This window comes from Rhea americana, unplaced genomic scaffold, assembly GCF_003343005.1.
Source record: "Rhea americana isolate MKP2758 unplaced genomic scaffold, rheAme1 scaffold_293, whole genome shotgun sequence".
Taxonomy (NCBI): domain Eukaryota; kingdom Metazoa; phylum Chordata; class Aves; order Rheiformes; family Rheidae; genus Rhea; species Rhea americana.
In genome coordinates, this window is record NW_028186416.1 from 516040 (window position 1) to 539660 (window position 23621).

General features: G+C 50.8%; 1 protein-coding gene across 10 annotated transcripts in view; it reads right to left on the reverse strand.

The window, feature by feature from the left end:
* Window positions 1-205: 205 nt before the first annotated feature.
* DISP3 (dispatched RND transporter family member 3) overlaps window positions 206-23621 on the reverse strand; it is a 104494-nt gene continuing 81078 nt past the window's right edge. For 3 of the 10 annotated variants that reach the window (XM_085309208.1, XM_085309209.1, XM_085309201.1), the window contains 21 exons: window positions 16231-17167; window positions 14322-14541; window positions 12549-12685; window positions 11957-12091; window positions 11481-11641; window positions 10953-11092; window positions 10024-10169; window positions 9357-9518; window positions 8775-8936; window positions 8192-8314; window positions 7429-7565; window positions 6968-7103; window positions 6646-6769; window positions 6061-6191; window positions 5776-5951; window positions 4381-4507; window positions 3428-3573; window positions 2943-3102; window positions 2443-2556; window positions 1256-1422; window positions 206-630 (listed from right to left, as the gene is read on the reverse strand). In XM_085309208.1, the coding sequence (XP_085165334.1) occupies window positions 268-630; window positions 1256-1422; window positions 2443-2556; window positions 2943-3102; window positions 3428-3573; window positions 4381-4507; window positions 5776-5951; window positions 6061-6191; window positions 6646-6769; window positions 6968-7103; window positions 7429-7565; window positions 8192-8314; window positions 8775-8936; window positions 9357-9518; window positions 10024-10169; window positions 10953-11092; window positions 11481-11641; window positions 11957-12091; window positions 12549-12685; window positions 14322-14541; window positions 16231-17158 (4095 nt within the window). In that variant the 5' untranslated portion in view covers window positions 17159-17167 and the 3' untranslated portion in view covers window positions 206-267. Of the gene's footprint in view, window positions 631-1255; window positions 1423-2442; window positions 2557-2942; window positions 3103-3427; window positions 3574-4380; window positions 4508-5775; window positions 5952-6060; window positions 6192-6645; window positions 6828-6967; window positions 7104-7428; window positions 7566-8191; window positions 8315-8774; window positions 8937-9356; window positions 9519-10023; window positions 10170-10952; window positions 11093-11480; window positions 11642-11956; window positions 12092-12548; window positions 12686-14321; window positions 14542-16230; window positions 17168-17783; window positions 17803-23621 lie in introns of those variants that run through there. The other 7 variants (XM_085309210.1, XM_085309205.1, XM_085309202.1 and 4 more) reach the window with 7 other exon arrangements.

Here is a 23621-nt window from a genome sequence, read left to right on the forward strand (position 1 = left end):
ATACAAGTTTAGAGCAAAACTCATTAGAAAATAAAGTGCATCTGGAGTTGAAAAACTTCTGGAAAAAGGGATTTTTTTCCTTCTTTTTTTTTAAATGCTCTTTGTGTCAGCATGATAAGGAATTTGATGGCTTTATCAGAAATACCAAAGCTTTATTTAAAAGGGTGTTTTTTTCCTTCTTTTTTTCTTCATAAAAAAAATATCCGATAAAAAAAAAAAAAAAAAGAGTGAGCAAGACGACAGAGCATGTAGCTCTCAGCATAGGGTCTACAGGGCTGTCCCATTAGGGAGAGGGATCTTAAATCCGCTCTTCAGCAGGGCGAGGCAGATGCATAGACCCAGCAGGCCGGTGAGAAGCACCCCTGCCAAGGCCTTGAGGCAGGAAGTCCTGCTTCGGATGAAGGTGCCAGGCCCCATGATGCTTAGCARGGCTGTGCTCACAGTTAGCGTGTACAGGATGGAGATTCCTGTGTTGAGGGCCACGATCTTCCCAAACTTGGCAAAAGGGGCAATGATGCAGAAGAAGAGCGGGACAGTAGCAATCACTGTGGTGACGGCACTCGAGACAATCGCCACACCCACGTGACGGACCGCTTCGATCGTCCTCCACTGGCGGCAGGCTGTGGGGTCCTGGCAGAAGGGATGGCAGCGTTAAGAGGGAGGGGGAATGAGCACGTGGGGCTGCACTAATGTTAAGCCTTTGAGGGGGCTGTTCTAACTCATGGCATCCTGATCCAGGGCAAAGATGCTGCATGAGCGCAGATCTCACGGCTCATGCAGTCCTGGAGCACACTGGGCTACAGCCATGACATTAACATCCAAGCAGAAGCAAAATCAGCTCATCAGTGCCTTCTTTCGGTTCCATCAGACTGACTGCTGGGGACACTATACCCGGGATCAGGGGTCTCCAATCCTTTGTTTTCTCCATCTTCCCCAAAAAGGAAAAGATTTTTAAAAGGCAGGAGGGACCCTGGATGTCGAGCGCAGCAAGACACACCAGTTTCTGCAGGTTGGGGGGGGGGGAGTTGTAGAGCCATCCCAGAGCAGGATGGTCTTCATTGGGGCATGAAAGAAGGGTCCCTTTGTATCCAGCTATGACCAGTGGCCAGCAAGAGAGATGACCACGTGGGGAGGACCCTTGCTATAAGGCACCTTAGCTTGCATCACTGACCAGTCAGCTGGGAAAGCAGCAACCAGCCCAGGCRTGTTGCAAGGTAGCAAAATGCAGCTCCCTGCTTCTTACCCCAGAACTCACCTCTGCCTGATGCAGGGGCAGGTTTTCCCCTGCCAGAAGGTAGCCTTCCACCAGGTGCACACAGTAATCGACAGAGGAGCCAACAAGGATGGAGAGGGAAATGGCTTCCACAGCCCCCATTTCCCAGCCAGACCAGTACATGATGGTCACCACCAAGCAGACCACACCTGCAGGAAAAAGGTAGTATTAAGCAAACTAAAAGACTCAGATTCCTGCCTCAAATCCCTGCCCTACTGCTACAAATCAATGACAGGACAGTTTGGGAATGCACCCCTGCAGATCTGCACCCTAGCCAGCCTGAACCTTGTACCCACTCCTTTCTACCTGAGAAGCAAACACCTCCCACACCTTCCACTGGCCACAGGCATTGCTCAGTAAGGTTCTCAGACCTGCCAGTGATAGGGAAGGACCTTACTGAGATATAAAACAAACTAACAAATGATACTAATCCAGACGAATGCTTGTTAAATGAATCCAAGACCAACCAGGTATGCACATGTGCACTACAGGAAAGAAGGTCCTGTGTTTTGCTTACTGAAGTTACGCACAAGCTGAACACGTGTGTGTTTTTGTGAGGGTTTTCTGAGTTTTTTTTAAGGCAAAAGTGATGTTTGTGAGTCATGAGTGGGAGACTAAGTGGTTTAAAAATGATAGATTTGATTTTTAAACAGGAAAGTTTAGCAACACATAGTCCATAATATCAAGTCACCAGCCAGGGAGAGGGAGGCTATTTACAAATTTGCTTCAGATACTAACAAAACCGCTAAAATATTCAGCTTTTAAAATCTCCCACTGCTTGGAAACAGCAGCCACAGTGCAGATCCTTGGGAAGTAGTGCAATTGTTATTCAGAGCATGTGGGACTTAATCATATTATTATACATAACAGGCAGAGATGGCATTTGTGTAGCTAAAACCCTTATTTAAACAAATAGAAGGGATTGTGTAGATAAAACACACTGGGAATTAGACACAAAAATCTATTTTCCCAGTGAGATCCCCCTGCACTTGCTGAGAGCTTCTCCCACTCACCCAGGTAAATCAGGACCAAGTACAGGAAAGCCAGAAGGGTTTACATAGAGTTTAAGAGCACTTCAGAAATATATAAATAAAAGACCAGAGACTCAGTTTCATACCAAGGGAAAGCTTGACACATGGGGTTGGCTTTTTTTTTTTTTTTTTTTTTACCTAAAATGCTGAGAAGCACTGGCAGCAGGAGGAGAATGTGAGTGGTGAATATTGCCACAGCAGCCACACAAATAACCAACGAGAGGATGAGACCATACAGGGCACTCTGCACTCCTGGAAGAAAAGAGCCAGCTAGTTTGCATCCTACAAGGTGACAGCTGGGGTGAGGGGGACACTGACTCTGCTAGTGATAAGGCAGATAGGGAATCACACCGGGGCAGATAGGAAGATGATGAAAAGTCAGAAGTTGGTGACCTGAATCCTATTCTTGCCTGCCACATGAGCAGAGCAGAGTCCCTTGCCCTCTCTATTTCCCTGGGMTTTGCCTAGGGCTTTGACATTGTCAGCTGCTTGGGGCAGAGCCAAACAGGTTTAGGAGCTTGCACAGCAATGGTAAGGGCCTAAGGGTATAGCAGTTGTCCATAAGATAGAGGAGACTGTAGTGAAGGTATGTCAGAAAGCCGGGGTTCCTCAGGGAGATAAACACAGCAGTCACTTGCCTATGATCTCCATGAAGATCTGCTTCCAGTGTTCACAGGTCTGGAAACCACGTCGGAGAGCAGAGCTCTCGGGGAAGAGCTGAAGTTGCTGCTGCAGGAATGTCTCCCATTTCAGGTAGTCGGCATATGTCTGGAAGGAAGATTTCCCTTTGTAGGTTGTCTGTAAGAAGATGAATGGGTTATTCCTGTGTCCTGCTACTGGGGCAGGGTGTGCATGGCAAGGGAGGAGGAAGAACAAGCCATTTGGAGTTGCAGCACCAGGCAGAATTGGCAGCAGCAGATAGATAAGCTGCCACCAGCTCTTTCCCCAAGCTCTCATGCTAAGAGTGATGCATACAACATCCTTGTCTGCAACAAGGAACAAGCACCAGGAAGCACCAAATTACAGCTGCAAATGGAAGTGGCCAGTGTAGGGAAAGCACAACTAAACCCCTGGAAGTTAGAACAAACTGTCGCAGAGAGAGATAGTGATGCCATGTGCTCACCGATTCAAATGCCATGGAGATCCACTGCACCTTTCCATCCTTCACTCCCACTGCCCCATGAGAGAGCTGTCCAGGCAGCAGGTTCGGCTCAGGGATGTTCTTGCACTCAGGGTGCAACATCTGCAGAAAGGAGGAGATGCTATAACCTGGAGAGATAAAAAAGAGCAAGAAGTGGAGGACAGGACGGGGAAAGAGAACACGTGAGCAAGGAAGAAGAAAACAAGAGAAAGCTGCTGGCCCCACTTAGCAGCAGCTGCTCCTTCCTGCATCTATGACCTGCAAAAGCACTTGCGTTCTCAGCACCAGAGCCCTTAACTGCTAGTTTGAGCTTGAGAGGGCCTCAGTGCCATCAGCACCCAACAGGACACTACCACAACTGCTTGTTTCCAGCCTTCAGGAGGTGGTACAAACAGCAAGTGCTGAATTCTGTCAGCGCAGGAGCTGCCTGCCTGGCCTGGCAGGGAATTTTTTCAGGTGTGAAGATGTGGGGTTAGCTTTTGGCCTGAAGCCCATATTCACTCCCTAAACCCAGCTCCGCAACTTTGTGGTCTCTAGAGTTGGGAGAGAGTCACTGCTTAGGGACATGAAACCACAGGGGCAGAAGAGGAGCCTCAGGACACCCAAATCAGCTGTGGTTTGCTGGTTACCCAGGAGCTATTGAGAACTGAGTCACTTGCCCAAGAGCTTGTGAGTGTATCATCATCAATGCCCATGACTAGAAAGAAAGGCTTCCGTTAGGAAAGCTGACTGCTGAGAAACCCTCTCCTCCCCACAGTGCCTGTGTTTACCACTGACTGGCACCTCTTTTTCCTTTTCCTGCTTCATCAAGCTGCCATCTGAAAGTTTAAAACCCCTAGTAGCCACCCTCCTCAGACTGGAGGATGAGAACCAGTATCCACCCAGGTTCTGCAGATCTCCCCAAGGACCTTGTCACTGGCACTAATCCTACCTACCAGASGGCAGGCACTGAGCCCCTCCCGGCTTCACCAGCTCAGTGTTACTGGCAATGGCTTTGCAGAGGCGGCACAGGTTGCCAATCTCTTTGAAGAGGTCGAAGCTGTCATCATAGATAACGCTGCCCTTTCACAAGGAGACACAACAACAACAACACCACACGTGAGGCACACACATGGCAACTGGCACAAAAAGGCAGAGACTGAGTCCTCTGCTGGGCCCACAGCCTGGGGCCGGCTCTGATGTGCACACCCTGAGGACGCTTGTACCCACAGGTTCAAGCACTGTCTGCATAGGAAACCTGTCCCCATGTCATCTATAGGCACACCTGCAGTGTGCATTTACTGTCCTGGGATAGTTGGACTAGATGACATCCTGAAGTCCTTTCCAACCTGAATTATCTTATTATCCAGTGAATGTGCTTCTATTCCTTGGGGGGAAGGAGAAAGCTCAACCACATTAATTCACCAATGGACTTTTGAACTGTGCCCCCACCAGGGCTTGTACCAATGTCACTATTCAGGTTTTAAAAATACATATATATGTAATATATATAAAAGAAAACAAATTGGACAGCTTTTCCTCAGCAGATAACCCAGCAAGAAAGCATGCCAAAACCTCAGACTGGATGAGGGAAGCACTGATGAGTGGATGGCTGTCCCACCATGCCCAGAGTCATYTGGGTCTGCCTAAGGAGAAGCTGCAAACCAAATATTGTCCAGCTTGGAACTCAGCTTTCTGCCCACTCCATTACCCACATTTTGCACTGCGCCCTTTAGAGGAAATGGGCAAAGGCTGATTCTGCCCAATTCCCCTGAATCAGAAGGTGGGAGGAACTTCAAGAAGCTAATATGCATTTGCCAAGAGAACAGTTAAGCAAAATTTTGCTGGGAAAAGGCTGCAAATATGTCAAGGTATCAGATTTGGGGAAAAAGCTTTTCCTGGACAAGTCATGTTCAGGAACCTTCCCTGGTACAGTAGTCAATTTGTACTTTATGTTACTATCTCTCAACAGGAGAAACAACAATTACAGAAAAACAGCAGTTGCGAGGATCTTGAGTTTGTAGTGAARTTTCCATACTGAGCTCAAGACAGTTTTGTGTCTAAAATCCTCAGGATTCAAAATTAGAAGCTTAGACATGGTGCTCAGAAAGGGATTTTCTAAGAAGTCTAAAGTGATTTCAGCAATGGGCTTATCTCCATTATTTGAATGTGTTAAAACAGAAATGTGCTTTTGGCTCATCACAGTGCTGCCATCTCTGCTGTTCCATCTGGCTAGACTGCTGGACCATGCCGCCTAGGCTGTGGGGATTAACTAAACACTATCCAGGGAGATCTTCCATCACTCATCAGCCCSAGGCATGCCTGTTCAGCATGCCAGAAAGCGTGTGTACCATGTCTCCAATGACGTGGTTGTCCGGGCGTCTAGTACGATTAACCCCTCGGATACCAAACACCACAAACACCATGGCTCCTGTGTCCACCAGCGGCCGCACTGCTGGCTTCCCACAGCCAGTATTCATGCAAGGATTAAATCCAGAAGTAGCTGAGAGCTTTGCTTTTGGAGCTGCTGCCAAATACAGAAGAAAGGATGATTAYATCAGAAGAAAGCAAAGAACTGACTGCTTCTCTGACCCAGAAAGCAACAGACATGCCTGAACAGRCCCTCATCAGCTTACCTTTCTCACTGGGAACATAAAGGATGCCTTTCGTGGGTCCATCTGGGCTAGAGCTGAGAAGACAGCCAGGAGGTGCCACACACACTCGGCCATGGTAAGGGGGCCTGTGCGACTGGGCGAAATATAGTTTCCTGTGCAAACAGAGTTTGTTATGGGGGATCAGAGGTGATAAAGACTGTGTGCCCAAAACACTACATGGAAAGCATTAGAGAAAATCTCAAGGGCACAAGGAAGGAAAAGGTGAGCAATTCCAGATCCGGATCCCCAGCCACTGTTTATTGTGTGCTACCTGCTCAGCCCAAGAGTTCACGCAGGTAAGAGAGAGACCAAAAATCARCAATTTATTTCTGCCACCCAAAGCAGCCCTTAGTCACAGCCCTGAGCCTGGATGGCCTTTGCCACATCAATGATGCTATGGGCCTGCAAAATAACTCTGCAAAGACAGGGCACGTTTGCTGCAAAGCCAGGCCTCTAGGGATGTCACCAACTGAGGACTGGACTGGCACTGGACATCAGGCACCCCTTATCAGCCATTCAACTGCGCTGTTTTCGCTGCCTGGCCCTTAGTGGGTTTTGCAGGGTTACCGCGTTCGCTGCTGCTCCTTGGCGGCCACGTAGAAACTGAAGTCGAACTTCCAGCCTCTCTTGGTATCACAGGACAAGGTGGTCATCATCCACTTCCTGGGGCTCGTCTGCTTAAGCAGCCCTACTGTGGACACACAAGCTGTCAGCTTCCTGGTGAAGTTACCGAAAGGCACTCTATACACCTAAGCAATGGATTAATGAAAACAGACACTTAACTCCACAGGGTTGCAGGTTGTCACGTTAGCATCACACACTCCCCTCCTCCCTGAGCACTGGCAGTGCCACTTCCCAGCAATGGCTAGCATTTAACAGGATCCCTCACCACCCTGATTTTCTGTGGCTGTAGGCTGCATGGTGGCTGCTCTGTGTAGGGTGAGGGAAATCTGAAAGCAGGTTCTCCTGTAGGTGTGTGTCCAACATGGTCTGTGCTCGAGCAGTGTTGCCTGCTCACCAGCTGTCTGTGAATAGACATGAGGCAGCAGGAATCCAGCTGTTTCAGTAGCAGTTTCTAGTAGAGAGTGAGCTTGGGTGAGGATGCCAGGCCCCACCTGATTCCCACAGCTATCCACACTCTTGCTCGCATTGCGGACAGTCACACAACAGCAACAGCCCAGTAYTGCAGCAGTGCCAAACTTAATCTCTACCACTGCCAGCAATCTTACTGCAATACCCTGCATATTCCACCCTGTGCTACCCAGGRCCCTGTGGAGAGGCAGGGGGCTCTCATGCTCACCTGTTGTGTGCTGCACTCTTGATAGAGGAGTCCAAGATCCCCTGACTCACCTGGAATGAAGGCACCTCCCCATCTCCCACTGACACCATCTGCCAGGGGGCAGGGACACTGGCGTTGAGCGAGAACCTGTAGATGGCTGGTCTTCCCTTGCCTCTGGACTTGGAGATATACACAGTCCCCTGGAGATCTGAAGAAAACACCACAGTGGGAGCATGAAAATGGCACTTCTCAATCAGTAAATCCTACAAATAGGGCAGCAGCAAAGGAGGGTCTTTTGGCCTGTTGTCTCCTCTGGGGCAGCAGGCACAGCTTCTGCCTTCTAGCAGCACAGGACATCTTTCAAAAGATTTCACAAATATATCCTGAGCTGCAGTAATTCCTGACGGCTTATTGATTCACGTCATCTTAGGACCTGGCCCAATAACTCTTTTATCCTCAAAATCCCATGAGAAGCAGGCTGAATTTACTCTCCTCACAGCCTTGCCAACAAGGCTGTGAAATCAGACTGGGATGCAAAAGCTCTGAGCTCCTAACCCTGTGCTCAGTCTGGGCAGACGAGAGATTTGTAGCTGGATTGTGCTGCCACTTTGGTTATAGGGACCTGCTCCGCACAGCAGAAGGCATTCAGGGGAAGAATGATAATAATGATGCCCCTTATGTCCAGCATCAAGCCAGGGCTCAGTAGAGGTGTGTCTGAATAAAACTATTCTCAATCAGCTATTCAGAGAACATATGATTTGATCTTCACCTCAGTGGACYCTTGGGCCCTGGACCCAAATGTGGCCAAAGTCACAGTCATCGCACCCCACTCACCTTGCTGTCCTGTATCACTTATGCTCCCTTTGCTTCCCCAAGGCAACCCTGAGCCCCTCTTCTTTTTTTCCAAAGAGYTTCGGATGTTGTTCTGCAAACTGTGGGGCTTTTCCTGAAACAAACCTGTCCCAAAATGTTAGTCACAGATGAAAGGGTGAATGGGCACAGGAAGAGATCCGTCAGCCCTGTGCGTGCAACTCACTTGAGCAGGGAAAACCATCAGGGTATCCAACACCAAACCYTGAGCAGGGAACACAGAGCCACAGACCTCCAGCTGGTCACTGGGATGGTCTCCTATGTGTAAAAGGAGCCTCCTTCCATGGCCCYGTGTTGCAGTAGAGCTGCCCAGGGAAGTGAGAGGGGTCAGTTCTGCTCTAGCAGAAACACTCAGTCAGATCCTGGCTAAAGTAGCTTTCAAAATATGTCATCCCCATGGGGAACTTCACCATTTCACTCCCAGTAAGCTCCTCCCATCAGTGAGATCTGGGCACTGAGATACTGGAAAGATTCAGACCTCTGCGTCATGTTTCAGCTCTCCCAGCCCAGGGCCTGGGCCAGGCTGCAGCCACTGTAGCACTCTCACCTGAACAGGTAATGCAGGAGATGCCTTCAGCACTCAGGTTGTATTTCAAGTCTAGCAGCACCTGGATGTTAGTGTCTGGCCGGAACAAGACTGGAGCATGGCTAGCTGGACGGAAGCGACTAGCAAAGAATATGGACAGGAGCAAAACGAGGAGAAAGAGCCCTGCAAGAAGAAGTCCTGATAAGCATGTGGGACCCTGCATGCACCTTGCAAGCAGATCATACCCAGATAGCAGGGGAGYGGAACCAACATGCTATTTTCAAGAGAAGAAAGGAACAATTCCTGAAGTATACTGGCAGCTGAGCTTTTTCTTTATAAGCCCCATGACTAGATAYCCTCCCATCAGGACCTGCCATTCCAGATCTGAGTGAGAAAATAGGAATGGAAAAGTATCTGAATTCCTTGTGCAGTTCTCTTAGGGACCATCTGTGCTGAGGACACTCATCCACTGGGTGGATGAGCCATCTATCATGTCCCTTTATGCAATCTCCTGTCACTATTAATGYAAGCTTGGTGACCGATCAAGATGCTGTCAAACCCTTTAAAATCCATGCAGATGGGACACCTCCCCTCCTTCCTTACCCACAATAACCCATCTGCTCTTCACTGCAGACCACAAYACCCAGTGCTCCAGCAGCTCCTGCAGATGGGCTATCAAGTGACCCCGGTTGCTCTTCTCTGCAGGAAGCTGCAGATTCTCTGGCATCACAGATACCAAGGGCACATCACCCATTTCCAGGGAGACTAGAAAGAAAAAAAATCAAGGGTAGCCTTAGTGGTCAGTGTCATGCTAAAATCTCTCATAGCTTTCTGCTCTACTTTACAATATCTCCTTGTGCGAGGTGCTGGAGAACAACAAACTGTTCTCTTGCCTACTTCCCAAACACAGTGCTCTGAAGAAAGAGGGAGAGACTTTTCCTTTACTCAAAAGGTGGGGTGTCCAGGGGCTGCAGATTAGATGTTTTGTGGCTACACCCATGTGGCAATTAAGGATCCCAGCCAGAAAGTAAAATCCACATTAGACCCAAGAGGATTAGGAAAGTAGTTAGCAAGCATGTATTGACACTCACTGAAGGTCTCAAAGTAGTTTGCTAGCATTAAAGAGTTCATACTCCTACAACCTCCTGTGGCAGCACTATCCCCAGCTTAAAAGTAGGGAAACTGAGGCACAGACCAATGGCTGGGACAGAAARATGCTCCAGAATGAACAGGACAGCAAGGTCCCCCTAAAGGCAGCACTTGCACTTACCAGGCTCCTCCTCCACACTGAGCAGTGGGATGTCATCATCCAGATAGGGAAGTGTCTCTTGGCCTGCTCTGGAGGTGGCCTCCGAGGAAATGAAGAGATCTTCACCTAGGTGCAAGGCACTCTTTCTGGTACACTTCTGACTGCAGCTGGATTCAGGGAGAGAAGCAGACAAAGACATGGGCTGTACGCCATGTACCTTGCAAACAGCTACCAATGGGCTCCTTTAGCAACAAGAAAAGCAGCAACAGCTTGATTCAATTACTTGAAAGGACAGCCACAGGCAGTACCATAAGCAATTTCCATTGCTAAGTGCTGAGAGGTCAGGGGCTGAGCTGCTACAGCAAAGCAGCAGAGGACTGGGYTGGATATACAGGGCAGGGATGAGCCACGATGGCTTGGTGCTGAATGACGGGAGTTTCAGCAGTTCATCTCCTTGCTAATGAATTAAATCAGGCCAGGTCAGCTGCACTGCTAAAGAGCAGGGGAAGGGTGCTGACTTCCAGATACAAATCAGCATGCACTGCTTGTGCTCCGAGGCAGGAGTGCTGCTGATCTGTCTGCTTTGCAGGGCCTGTGCTCTACAGCCTGAGGGTTTGGCTGCRCAGTAAGTGCTCTAAGGACACAGATGACTCCAGTGCTTCAGGGGACTGGACAAAGAGACATCACTGACATTGCAGAGACCCTGGCTCCCAGGTGGCACCTATACATCCACCAGAGGGAATGAGACCGTAACGTGGCCCTTCTATTCTGCTTTGATCTGAAAGGGCAGAAGTTAAACTTCCCTTCCATTGCAGACTAACAGAGTGTGGCTGAGCTAAGCTGCCTGAAGGGGATGAGGATGGCAGAGAGACAGAGCAGGGATTTTCACACTGCCTTGGCCATGGGCTCCAAACAACTTCCCACTCACAAAAGAAGTCTCTAGATCTCACCTGGTTTGACAGGAGCTCTCTAGTGGGGACACATAAAGGGTCCATATTCCAAGAGCAGCTGGCATGGTGAAGAGCACAGCTACCCAGCAGCAGGATACAATCAGTGACATGAAGAGCCCAAAGTCATGCACAGCTGGGATCTACACAAAGAGAGAGAACACAAATCTGGGATCAGAGAATTGCTAGGGTGAGAGGCCTGGAGAGATAGTATGCCAGAGAGATCTGGAGCACCCTGAGAATAGCTCATGCTGCCCTCAGCTACAGTAGTCAGCAACCCCAGCAGGTGCAGAGCTGAAGTGGAGCCTAATAGTCACTGGATCTTGCTTGATCAATGGCACAAGAAAARTTGCCTTGGATGCTGGTACATCCAAGTGCTCACTGCTTTACAGTAGGTGAGGTGAGCCCTCCAGGGTGAGTCTGGCATGGCCCTGCCCTGCAAGAGAGGGCAGAAAGAGCACTGGCAGCTTCCCTCTCTACCCRGGCCTATTTCAGAACCAGAAAGCCCCAAATCTCAAAGCTGCAGCATACCTGAGAGAAGATGTTGGCAGCATATGCAGCAGCTGTGGTCAGAGAAGTGAAGAAGGTGGCCTTTCCTGCTGTCTGGATAGTGTGGATCATGCGCAGTCGCAGGTCCTTGAGGTGTGTGGCTTGGCGGTAGGTGTTGATGAAAACAAAGACATCATCAACCCCTGGTTTAAAAAAAAAAAAGGGGGGGGGGGAAGATTTTTTGGAACTTTGCTCACACCAGAGAATTAGGTCCAGGTGAGCTAGGATGGACCAACCTGGATGTACAGGGCCAAATCAGCCACTGAATAACTCAGGGCAGCTCAGAGAAACTAAAAACTCATTTCCTCAGAGCATCTGACTTGTAAATCTTCCACTAACAGGAACAGGGTGAAAGGGCTTGACAATTCAGTCTGCAGCCGCCACCCTTAGCTTTCTCTCCCTGCAGGAGGGAGTTAGAGCAAGGCAGAACAGGTAGTTTTGTGTAAGGATGTGCTTACCGATCCCCACAATGACAAAGGCAGCCACACCATTGAGTATGCCCAGGTACTGGATCCCAAATACAACGTGGTACAGGAACAGAGCCACCAGGCAGCTTAGCCCAATACTGGCAATGCCAAAGAATGACAGGAACACTGCAGKAGGAAAGCAACATGGTAAAACACCACTGCTGGCTGCTCCCAGGAGCAACAGCCATCTCTCACCTGCCTCATTGGGGTACTGGTTCCCACAAGTATGCCAGGGAAATATTGCAACAGGAGAAAGAATGGCTCAGAGGTGTAGGAGTATTGCTTGGAGAATGCTTCCCACTAGCCCCATCAGTGAAACACCTGAGCTTTATGTCAGAGTCAGCAAGATAGGATTTTATATCTCACTCCTGTTCTCATATAAGCTTTCCCTCAAGCCCTGCCTGTAACCTCTGTTCTGAAAAATCAGAGGCTTGAGCGACCTTATGCATGCTGCCGTGCTGTAAACATACCCCCAGACTGGGGCCAGAGCACTGAAGCCTCTCCTGGGGCTTGCACATGGACACAGGGAGTTACAGCACATTTGGCTTTGTTTGAGAGCAGGACAGTTCTGACTGTGGCCTACCTGAGCAGGAGGTAAGAATGTAGACTAAGACAGCTATGCAGCTACTGCTGATGAAGGCCAGTAACATGTCATTGTTGAAGGTCCTCCTCACTTCGTAGTCAAACAAATCCGTCCCTCCATACAGCACCTGGACTTTGCTGGCGTGGGAAAATATGAAGGAAGGAAGGCAGGAGGCAGTTAAGTGTGAAGGGAGAAGAGCCAGGGATTTTAACACAGCATGTTGTCTCTTCTGGGGCCAAAGGAGGTCACTGATCTAATAAACTTGACAGTTCTCTGAGGGAGCAACTCAGACAGCAGTGGGAGCAAGCTGAGCTAGATTGCTGCTGGAGGGATGTTAGGAGGTGAAGTCTGCACAAGAAGAGAGAAAAATAAAATAGCAGGACTAATATCTTTAAAATTTCTCCAGTGCATATTGGGTCCATGGCACTAATGGACTTCTTGCTGTCAGCAAACAGCTCTTGAAGCCTCCAAAGCCAATTCCATCTGGAATCTTAATCACTGCTTATTATATTAAGCACAAAGGTAATAATCAGCAGATGCAGGCAGAGTGAGAGCCTATCAAGAACCATATGATTTACCAGCTTCTGCTTTTGGAAGCAAGCTTGGAGGAAGTAATCCAAGATAATTTAAGTGGGAGTACAATAGCCCTGCACTACAGGAGCCTACTAGGAATCCAGGCTTCAGGATCAAGCCTTGGCCCTAATCCGCTCTCAGCTTCCCAGCACTGCAACCCCCTCTGACTGCCCATGGCTGCGAACGCTTTGGGGCTGCTTGCCTTTCCGGGCTGACAGGGGCTGGCTGCACTTCACTCTGCTTTTGAAGATCAGCATCCCTTTGCTCTGGGAGCTATTGAGATTCAGGACAGTAGAGAGCTGGAGACCAAAAAGTTACACTGACATCAGGACTCAYTGCCTTTCCCCAGCTGTTTGGGTAGTCAGCTACCCTGTGGTGAACAGGCACTTTCCCTGTTAACTCTGTTTCACTCTCTCCCTCCAACAAGCACTGAGCAAAGCCCTATTCAAACAGAGCCATACAGACCAGGGTGAAACAAGCCTGCATTTCCTGAAACTTATTCTGCCCTGATACGCTCCACTCTCCCTCTGTGGACTGAACGCTTGGAAGGATTTACACTGACAAGAGCAAAAGCAAAACCCTCAGGCTGAACCTTAACAGAAGGCCATTTCACCCCCTGCAACAGACCAATTGGAGCCAAATTCAGACCAGACATAAGGAGCAGTAGCTCTGCTGGCGCCAGTGACACTGGACTTGTGAGATAGAAGTGAACACCMCCAGTGCTGCACAGGGGCTGAGCAGAAAAGCAGGCATTGGAATAAATCTTTGGCTCTCTTTCGTTGTCCCTGCTGATGGTTTTGGCACGTTGCTACAGCATTAAAGGGAAGCACGTGAATGGCTTTCTGCCATATGCTCCCCATCCTCATGTATAGCACTGTGCCAGAGTCCAATTTCAAAGCAGAAACTTTCTTCCACTGGAGCATAACACCTTGGCTGCTGTTTGAGCCTGAACAGTAGTCTGAAATGGCATGCCAAACCCTCTGAGCCTAGTGGCTTCCAGGTGAGACTCCACACTGCAGGGTCTATCTAGGCAGAGCAGACAGGTCTGACATGCATAAACCTTATGATAAACACACCCTGAGGGGCCTATTGCAGCCACTCCTTTAGTGCAGTAGCAAGTACCATCCTCCCCAACCTCTGCCTTTTCCTGCCCTTGCTCTCTTTCAGCAGGGCACCTGCCTCAGCTGTCGCAGCCCTCACCTTGTGGACTGCTTGGCCAGCATGGCCACGTAGGTGACGACAAAGCTTTGGAACTTGCGGCGCTGTTCCTCCCAGCGGTCCTCCACCGAGTAGTAATTTGGCAGCGGTGCCCCAAAGAGGATTTCACTGCGCAGCAGGGAGCTCTTCATGTTCTCGGCAGACAGCCCTTCGTCCACGTACCAGTAGAACTCAGGGTGGGTCATGGCTAGCTCCAGCGACCCTGTAGGAGAAGGCAACACCACTTCTGTTAGCTCCTGCYTAGCTGACTTGGAAAGGCATGGGGTCTAGCCTAGCAATGGCAGAGCTGGGAGTGATCCTTTCATCAGAGTGCTGCTGACTGCTGCTGCCTTGCAGGGAGCAAAGAGAGCTGGGCCAAGCTGTTCTGCAAAGATGCACCTTCCTCTGCTTTGTGTCTCTGCATGCAATGTTATCTGCATGCAGTTCACTACCAGCAGTGCCTCTTCCACCCCAACCGTGATCTGAGCCACAGCTCTGCTGAGTAGCAATGCACAAAACACCCTCATCAAATCACCACTGCTGGATGCACTTAACCCTCTTACACTGGGCTAACAGTTGTTCCACCAAGCTGGGAAGCAGAAGAAAAATAAAGTGTCCCCCATGGAAAGTCCTGGGTCCAGAGGTCCTGGCTCTGCTGTGATGGTGACAGGGATGGGGAGATGGTAGCATGCTTCTCAAAGGGGTGCTTGTAAAAATGGTGCCCTCAGCACCATCATCAGTAATAAAACCTATGATCACCACTGATCATTGATTTGGCACAGCAGGAAAAAGTTTCTCCGCTTCCTTCAAGCCAGGCAGAACCCTGCATTCCTGTGCATACTAACAGGCAAAAACAYACGGAGGTGATTGCAAGTGCACGGGTTACTGCTGCACAGCCAARGGACAGGCAAGGTGATCATCCCAACAGTGAAAGAAGGCACATGAGCCGACCTCTCATTCCCAACAGGCAAACAGCATTCACATGAAGCATGCCAGGACTCATCTGGCAAGCAGCAAGTCACTGAACWGTGGTAACATGATCATCGACAAATGCAAGAGAAGATCAGGGGGATAACAGAGAACAAGGAGACTCCATTTCTTCAAGCACACCATGAAAAACAGAGCCAACCATTTTGGAGTAAGAGRCATTGCAAATCTATCCCCAAAATACAGGTTCCCTTGAGGCCAGGTTAGAAAACCCAGAAACTAGGCTCTTTCCTGTTTTGGTAGCAGAGCTGTTATTCACACTGGAGCACATGGAGTTAATCCCTTGCCTGCTCCCCRTACAGCTCCTGGACAGCTATCATCTGCAGCCTATGCTTGGGAAACAGATGGAAGTTTCATCCCACAGCCACATCACACCCACAGACTCATCATGATTCACCTCTTCTTCACCATCCAGAGCCTCTGCGCTAGTGGAGGGTGCAGAGCTGGGAGGAAGAGGAGCCAGGGCCTTCTCCCTCTTCTTCTGACAGTAGTCTTTCTAGCTRGTGACTCACAAGCTGCCTTTCAAGCTCCAAAGCAGCCCACAGACCTCTTTCATCTGCTCCGTGGGGCAGGGACATTCACCCCCATTGTCTGTCCAAGACCTGGCATGGCTCTAATGAATCACGGTCATTCACAGAGGCCAAGGGTCAGTGAAGGTATCTGTAATATGCAGCACTCCCCCTCTTTTGTCCCTCTCACTCACCTGCTGCTTGAGCCTGTGTGACCCATCACTAGCGTTGAAGGGGCTTTGCTGAAAAGGTAGGAAGGGGGTTCTAGAGCACAAGAGCCAATTCCTCAGGGCAAACCATGGCAGCATCTTCCCCTCTGCACAAGGCCGTCCTCATCTTAGCTGCACTTCAGTAAGTGACTGCCTCAACACACAGGAGACGCATGCCTAGAACATGCCAGCCTCACCCCAGCTCACCTTGGATGTCAGCAAGGTCTTGTCCCATGCCGTCATAGTAAATCTTCCCTCCTCTTTCAGTGGGGAAGAAGTASGTCATAAGGGAGCTGGGAGGGGAGCAGTAGGAGTAGGAGCCCAGGGGCAGGTCCTTCAAGACCTCATGCGGCTTCCAGCAGAACTCCCGGAAGCGAGGATGGTCCATGATCTTGCGCTCGACCTCATGGATGGTAAAGAGGCGCTCAGTGGTGAAGATGTTGTTCTCAGAGTCCCCCCGAGCTAGAAAAATAAGCTCGATGCGCCAGTGGGCATGTGTCTGTGTGTTGGCACTGACATACGCACTGGAGTAGTCCCAGCGTGGGGCACCCCTCGCAACTCGGAAAGTCTGGTTTCCCACCCTCAGGCGGGCACGGGGCTTGGGRGAAGTAGTCCTGCTTTCTGGCATGCCACGCTTGGCCCGCGCAGTGCCCCCAAGGTGGGAAGCATTGAGGTGCAGCTGCTGGAGCTGCTCAAAGATAAGCCTCTGCAGGGTTTCGGAGGCAAAGTCAGCCAGGTCCCGGCGGTTCCGGCCCCATGACCCAAACTGGGACTTGAGGGCCAAGGTGAGTGCATCGAAGCGCTGAGAGGACTCATGGTTCCGGATCTCGAAGGCGTTGTAGGAGATGTCAATGTCCAGGGCTGGGTAGTGGAGGAACATGACAACGGCAAGCACAGCAGGGATGCTGCAGCCCAGGAAAAGGATGAAGCCAGCACAGTACGGGTTGGTAAATATCCAGCCAACAATATTCCAGAAGCCAGTCACTGGCAGCATTGTATGCAGGGGCCTGACTTTCCATGGGCTTTTCCCACACAATAGGGCACCCTCACGCTTCTTCCGCATGCTGAAGGCAACCTCCTCCTCTTCCTCATCTAGCCAGGCATCCTGTAACAAGGGGTCATCCTCCATATCCATGTCCACTGCCTGCACAAAGAGAGAGAAAAGCAGTCAGCAAGGCCCTGGCACTTGGGGTCACCAGGCAGGTCATGCATAGGCAGCAGTCACCACGGGGGTTCAGGAACAGAGCAGGGAGGGAGGCGCACTCCAGTGCTCAGCCCTGCACCCTTGGCAGCAAAGCACGGCTCCTTTCGGACCTGGCAGATTTGCTACAGCCACTGAAAGAACTGGCTTATCAGGGCACATCCCACGCCTTGCCTGGCAGCCTCAGAGAAACTGGACAGTGGAGAAATTCAAACCCAGAGCCCGGTGCCCCGGCAGGAAAGGGCTCTGTGCAGCTCCGGGAACGACAGGCACAGAGATGGCAGGGGATTCGTAGTACCCCCTRCTCAGTCCTGCCTCAGATCACAGCTGCAGGAACATTTAGTTAGCTAACCAGCTTCTCAAGACCAGGAGCAGTTCATGCCATCAGATGAAAAATGCAAGGGACCCTTTCTTCCTCTCATTAAAGCTGACAGAAGCTTTTCTTCCAGGTATTTAGAACAGCATTTGTCTTTCCCACAGAGCAYACACGTACAGGCACACCCAGAACCAGAAGTGCACGCACATGTGCCTGTGGAGACACACATGCACTTGCACATACCTACTCCCATGGTGAACTGGTTGTGACCCTGCTCTATTCCCCGAAGAGCCAACCCTGCTTGCATGGGAAGGGCTGAACATCCTGGCGGCCAGGCGAGGACCTCCCGCAGGAGAAGTCCTGCTCACTTCCTGGAGACAAGCGCAGCCCACCAGTGCTCGGCGTGACCTAGCTGCACAGATCCCCTCAGCCCCTTCCCTCCCACTCCTGCAGGCCGTTGTTTATGGAACAGGTTTTCCTGCTTCCTACGGAACAACCAGGATTTAAAAGYAGACATTGCCACTGGGGAATGAGAAGGAAGGAAACTTTTTCCCTCATCAGCTCATGCTTGGGCAGGAAAGAGACACACTCTCTGGTAGATGCTCTACTCTGCAGACGGAGCTGCCAGCACACAGCTATCCRGCCTTTCCCGGGTTTCGACAGCGTCTGTGCCGGCGTGCCAGGCCTCCGCCCTGGCTCCTTCTGCTTCCAGAGCTCCAGCCTGCTCCTGCCCACAGCAAGCAAAGCACGAAAGCGGATCAGGGGCTTTGCAGTCTGCAACTGAAATTGGCTCAGAACAGCCCACCKKTGCTGTGAGCGAGAGGGGGGACTCRCACCCCCGAGCYRCGCAGGCCTGTGCACMAYGCTCCCCCGCCTCGGCGGGGCTGCCCGGAGCTGCACGGGAGGGCACACCAAAGCCCGCGCTGAGTCCTCCTCCTGCTCTGCAGCCTCTCAGTGCAAAAACAGATGGGCATCACTGATGGCAGATGGCCACAGTCCCTCTTCTGCCAGACCTGTATATCCTTGGGAGGCTGAGAAACAGGGTGAGGGGAGGGTGGCTCACAAAACTGTGTGTCATTCCCCMCCACCACCCCGGGGGGAGGAAACACATGGGACTGTTAGATGGGAAGAACAAGGCAAAGGGGTGTCTCTTCGATTCTGCAGGAAGGGTAGGAAGAAGCCGTCTGGTTTTAGGCTCCATTAACATTTCTTTAATATTCCGGATGCATAATCTTAAATATCCAGGGCACATCTGAAAGTTTCCCTGAATGACCGTGAAGTTTCGCTGAACGGCTGTGCGTCACTGTGTGAGCCCTAGGGCCTGGGCAAAGCCAAGGGCAYGCTGACGATGCTGCCCAGAACCGCTACGAGCATCATCTGCATCTAGAGGGCGAGGAGACAAGCTGCAACCTTGGCTCACGCCAACAGCGCAGGCTGGTGCTGCAGAACGCAGGGGCAACCCTCACTCCGTCCATCTGGGCAGGCAGGCACGTACCTGCGACTGCCTCCCAGTCCTCCCAGCTATCCTTCCCCCTGCCCCGGGCCTGGGTTCCCCTTCAGGAGAGCAGAGTTACTGCAAGACTCAATCCAGCATATGTATTCCCTTTTTAGAAAGGGGCCAGAAAGAGCCATAATCATTTCCCATTTCCTGAGCTACTGAGGAGAAGGAAAAAGATTGTAATGCTGAAACAGAAGAGCCTGCACGTGACAAGAAAGGGAAATGAGAGAAAGACTAAAATAGTAATAAGGCAGCACAAAAAGCATCTTCTTTTCTGTCCAAGACCCAAATCTTCAACTCAAGGGGACCAGACCTCAGGAATCGCTGACTTTTCAATTCACCCTCTTAGTGGTTGCAAATGCCACCTTATAGCAGCTGGGCACCCATGATGTATGGAGGCCAAGAGATGTTATTCTCTAGATAAGGACTGGGTACAAATTCTGATGCTGGTATAAACCCCAGTCGAGCATATGCCAGAAGAGACCCAAGATTACATACACCCACAGAGTCAGGGCTCTGGGAGGATCAAGATTTGGTCTGTGGAGAAGAGCGAGGGCAGGGAGAAGTAGGCAAGCAGGGAGTCACCTGGGCCACACTGTCCCTGACTGCAACCGCTTCCCTCCGCACGCAAGCCGAGCACATGCACACATCCTGCCCTAGTTCTGCCACCGCTCTGAACTCCCTTCAAAAGAGAGTTTACCACATGATGWGGCTGCAAAGCCAGACACAGCTCGCTTAGCATTGCCCTTGGGACTTGTCTGGCTTTACTGCCTTCGTCAGATCCTGCCTGGGTCAGGATGAAAGCTTATCCAAGCCAAAATACGGCAAACTGAATCAGCAGGGGAGATAAACCCTGAAACTAGCCAGGAGGGGAGTAAAATGCATTTTCTTTGCTYGATTTCTGCTTGGAGGCTGGTCTGCTATCCCTCTATCACTTCCCACATTATTGAGGGACTCCCAGCACTGCAGCATGGCCCTGTTACTTCTTGGGTTCGAGAATTTGCAGAGTAGACCTAATCCTGCAGCCCTGATCAAAGCTCTACCTCACTTCTGTGCAAGCTTAGCTTGCTCCAGGTCTGAAGGAGTGAAGCATGAAAGCACTGCTAGGAGCTTACCCTGGATCTGTTTCTTTGGAGAAGAGGCACTGATCCAGCCCGCCAGGGTAGGCACTCAGATTTCCTGGGCTATTATCCCCTCCGCCACCCTGACTCCTAAGCAAACAGGCTCTCCTGGCTTAAACAGCCAGGGCCCAACAGGAGGGCAGAACAGCGTGTAAGGAGGGCTGCTGGCTGATGCTTAAGGTGCTGCTACAGCTGCCATTAAGTAAGAAAAAGGTAGAAGAAACTGGGCAAAGTTGTTAGTAATTGCACACACTAACTGCAGACCTCCACCACTGCCTACGTGGCAGGCTCTGCCTGGCGGTGTCCCTGCTTCCAGGGTCACCTGCTTGGCCACACAAAGCTGGAGCGGGCAGGACGCTCTGACACCCTGTTACAGCAGCTCCAATCCAGACTGCAGGCAGGCAGCAAAAGCCACAGCTGCAGTGACTGCRGGGCTCGTGTCAGGGACGCAAGAGTCTCAGGACAGTGGGGCCAGGGATTTCCAACAGCAAGGTACAAGCATTGAGAGGATGGGTGATGGGAACAGGCTAGGCTGCTGCTGTGATCCCCGCAAAAGACAGACTCTGGACCAGCTGCTTGGGCAGAGAGAGCTCAGTGGCTGCCTGGGAAGTCAGCGGCAGCAGCTGCTGGAACAACTGCTGATTTAACCCACAGAAGAAGAGGAGTCTCAAGGAGACCTTTCAGTGCTGAGGTGCAGYCACAGCCCCAGGCTCCCTGCTCGGCCTGCAGCTTCCTCGCTCCTCCACCCCGCAGTCTGCTTGGGAGCTGCGGGAAGTCTGCCACGGCTCCTCCATCGTGATTCCTTGTCCCTCTCCCTTCCTCAAGCCTGCCCGCAGCCTGCGGCAGCTCCCRCACGCCCAGGCAAAGGCGGGCTGGGTGGGCAGACCGCACACCCTAGACCGCCAGCTCACAAAGCAAAGCCAGGGCAAAGTGAGGGGCTCGTCTCCCCAGGGTACCCGACCGAGGAAGATGTGGGCTTCTCTGAGCAGGGACACTGAGCACCCTTTCCTTTCCCCATGCCACCTCTTCTTGGATGAAGCTCACTAGCAGGCTCTGCAAAGCTGCCTACGCAGAGTACACTACAGAGGGAGGGCAGGACACAAACTGAAGCTTCCTGCCTCATCCGAAAGGTACTGTGGCTGCAGAGAAACCAGAGACCTTGCCTTCCCCTGGCAGAGCTGGGTCTGCGCAGCCCACGCGCAGCCAAGCTCACCCACCGCTGGCCTGCACGTTCATCTGAGCTGCCTCACTCATTCAGCCAGCAGAGAACCACTTGAGGATGGGGAGAGGAAGGGAAAGAGGGAGAAGCAAGTCRCTGATTCAGCAGCACAGCTCAGCTCGGAGAGACCTTGTAGAAGTCTAACTGAGCTGGAAAGGGAGGGTAGCAGAGGGGATTCAAGAGGGAAAAGGAAGGAAGAGGCTGCAGTACAGTACGTAAAAACCTCTCTTCCCTTAGCATTTGGCCTTCTAGGCTTGAGACTGCCAGGCAGTTTGAGCATCCTCCCAGGAGGCCTACAAAACCTGGTCAGAAGATACAAGTTCAGGCAATCCACCATAGCAAAGAGGCACATGGCCATGAGGAGACATGCATCTTCCAGCCCTATATTTGTACAAAGAAACACAGCTTTATAAAATGAGCYTGGAATTCCAGGATGCAGATGAAAACCTGGTTTGCCTCTTCAAGGCTGCAGCAGCAGTGTGGAGACGTGACTAGTAGGAGGATGTGGGAGGTCTCCTAGCCAAGTACGTATCAGTGCCAATGGGCACTTCCATCTAGAAGAGCATAGCGGCCACTGCGCATCAGATACAAACCCCTCCCTGCCCTGAGCACCAGGCGTGCTGCACCTCAGCACTGCAGCCAGAAACATCACTGGGGCCTGATGAGGAGACTCAGCCCATCCCTCCTTGGATGGCTGTCGGACAGAAACTAGTTGCAGACTGGGCCTCCAAGCCCCTAAATCTTTGTACCGCCTCTTCTATACAGCAACTAATCAGTGTAGGCATCCCCGATGTCCTGCTGCAATCCACCAGTCTGACTGGAGCAATGAGTCAAGCATTTAAGGCGCAGCACAGCTAGGGAGCAGGGGGCAGGAGTAACTCTGCCTACTGTGGGCTTGGCACAGTGGAAGAGACAAAGCCRAACATAGGACGCCTTGAGATCACCAAGAATTTTGCCCCCAACTGCAGCAGCTGGGATCCAGCTCAGCCCCCAGGAGTTCTGTAGATAGTGTCACTCACTCGTACCCCATCAGGCAAAACATCCATGCAGCTCCCATGTGACAAAGTCCTTTCCTTTTGGTGAATTCTAGGATAGGAGAAAGTCATTGACAAGTTGGGGAGAAGCAGTGACAGATGAAGAAGCTAATTACATCCGATCTGACTAATTAATGCAGACTTTCAGATTAAAAAATCCTCACTAGTGTTCCATTTCAAATATTCTTACAGAGAAAGGGAAGCCTTATGCACCAGCAAGCTAKAAACAGAAAAGGGAAGAAAGCACAAGGCTAGAAGAGGAGGGAAAGGATATGTGAGATAYCAATTGACAACATAAATAAACTTCACATTCGTTTCTTCTATGGGCAAAGATTTCAGAGCAGAGCTAGCAAATCTGCAGTCCTTTTTGTATTCCTGAAAACTCTTGGGAGTCTTACTGAAGGCAGCTCTTGGCCTCTTTGTTAGCTAAATAAAGCTTCTCCAGAAGAGAAAGAAACGGRATTTTTGCTGGCAGAATCAACCTACAAGCTTTCACCTCCAGCAAACAGCCACCTCTTCATAATGATGTACAGCTGAGGCCTGTGCTGAGACAGGGGATAGACACAGTGTTTGCCAGGCCCCATCACACTGAAAAACACTGTACRTAGCTCTGGCTATGCTAAAGTGCTGGAGGGCATCATTAATTTATAGTCACTCCAAAATCGTGTCCACAGCAGCACTGACACTCAAGCCCAGAGTTCTGCTATGCACTTCAATCACTAAGGTTAGTCTGGATATATCATTTTCCAAAACAAGCAAAAAGAGCTTTCTCAGGTCCCTGCTCTCCCTTTATCCACACAGCTGTAACTGAGTACAAGGAGCAAATCTTGTGTTGTCCTTTGCCTGAGCAGACAAGTCTTACTGCCATCCACAAGTGAGGAAAATGAAGCAGACAGSAGGTATTCAGCTCAGTTTCTGGGCTCCTAATTGGAGGCCTGACTTTCAGAGGTGCTGCACTCCCACTGGATTTCTCCAGGCACACAAAGCAGSCCCAGGACGCCTTAGACTGAACACCTGAACCTCCTGAAATACTTCTGAGAATCCTGGTGAGATTCAGCCACTGGCCAGAACGCGTGCCTGAGGAGACGATGCAGAACCTGTCTCAGTGGGACACAAGCCCAGAGCCCTCAATTTTCTGTCTGGGCTCTTTGCATTTCCCTTCCCACTTGCTTCAAATCCTTTAGAAAGATGCACAAAAACACTGTAAGC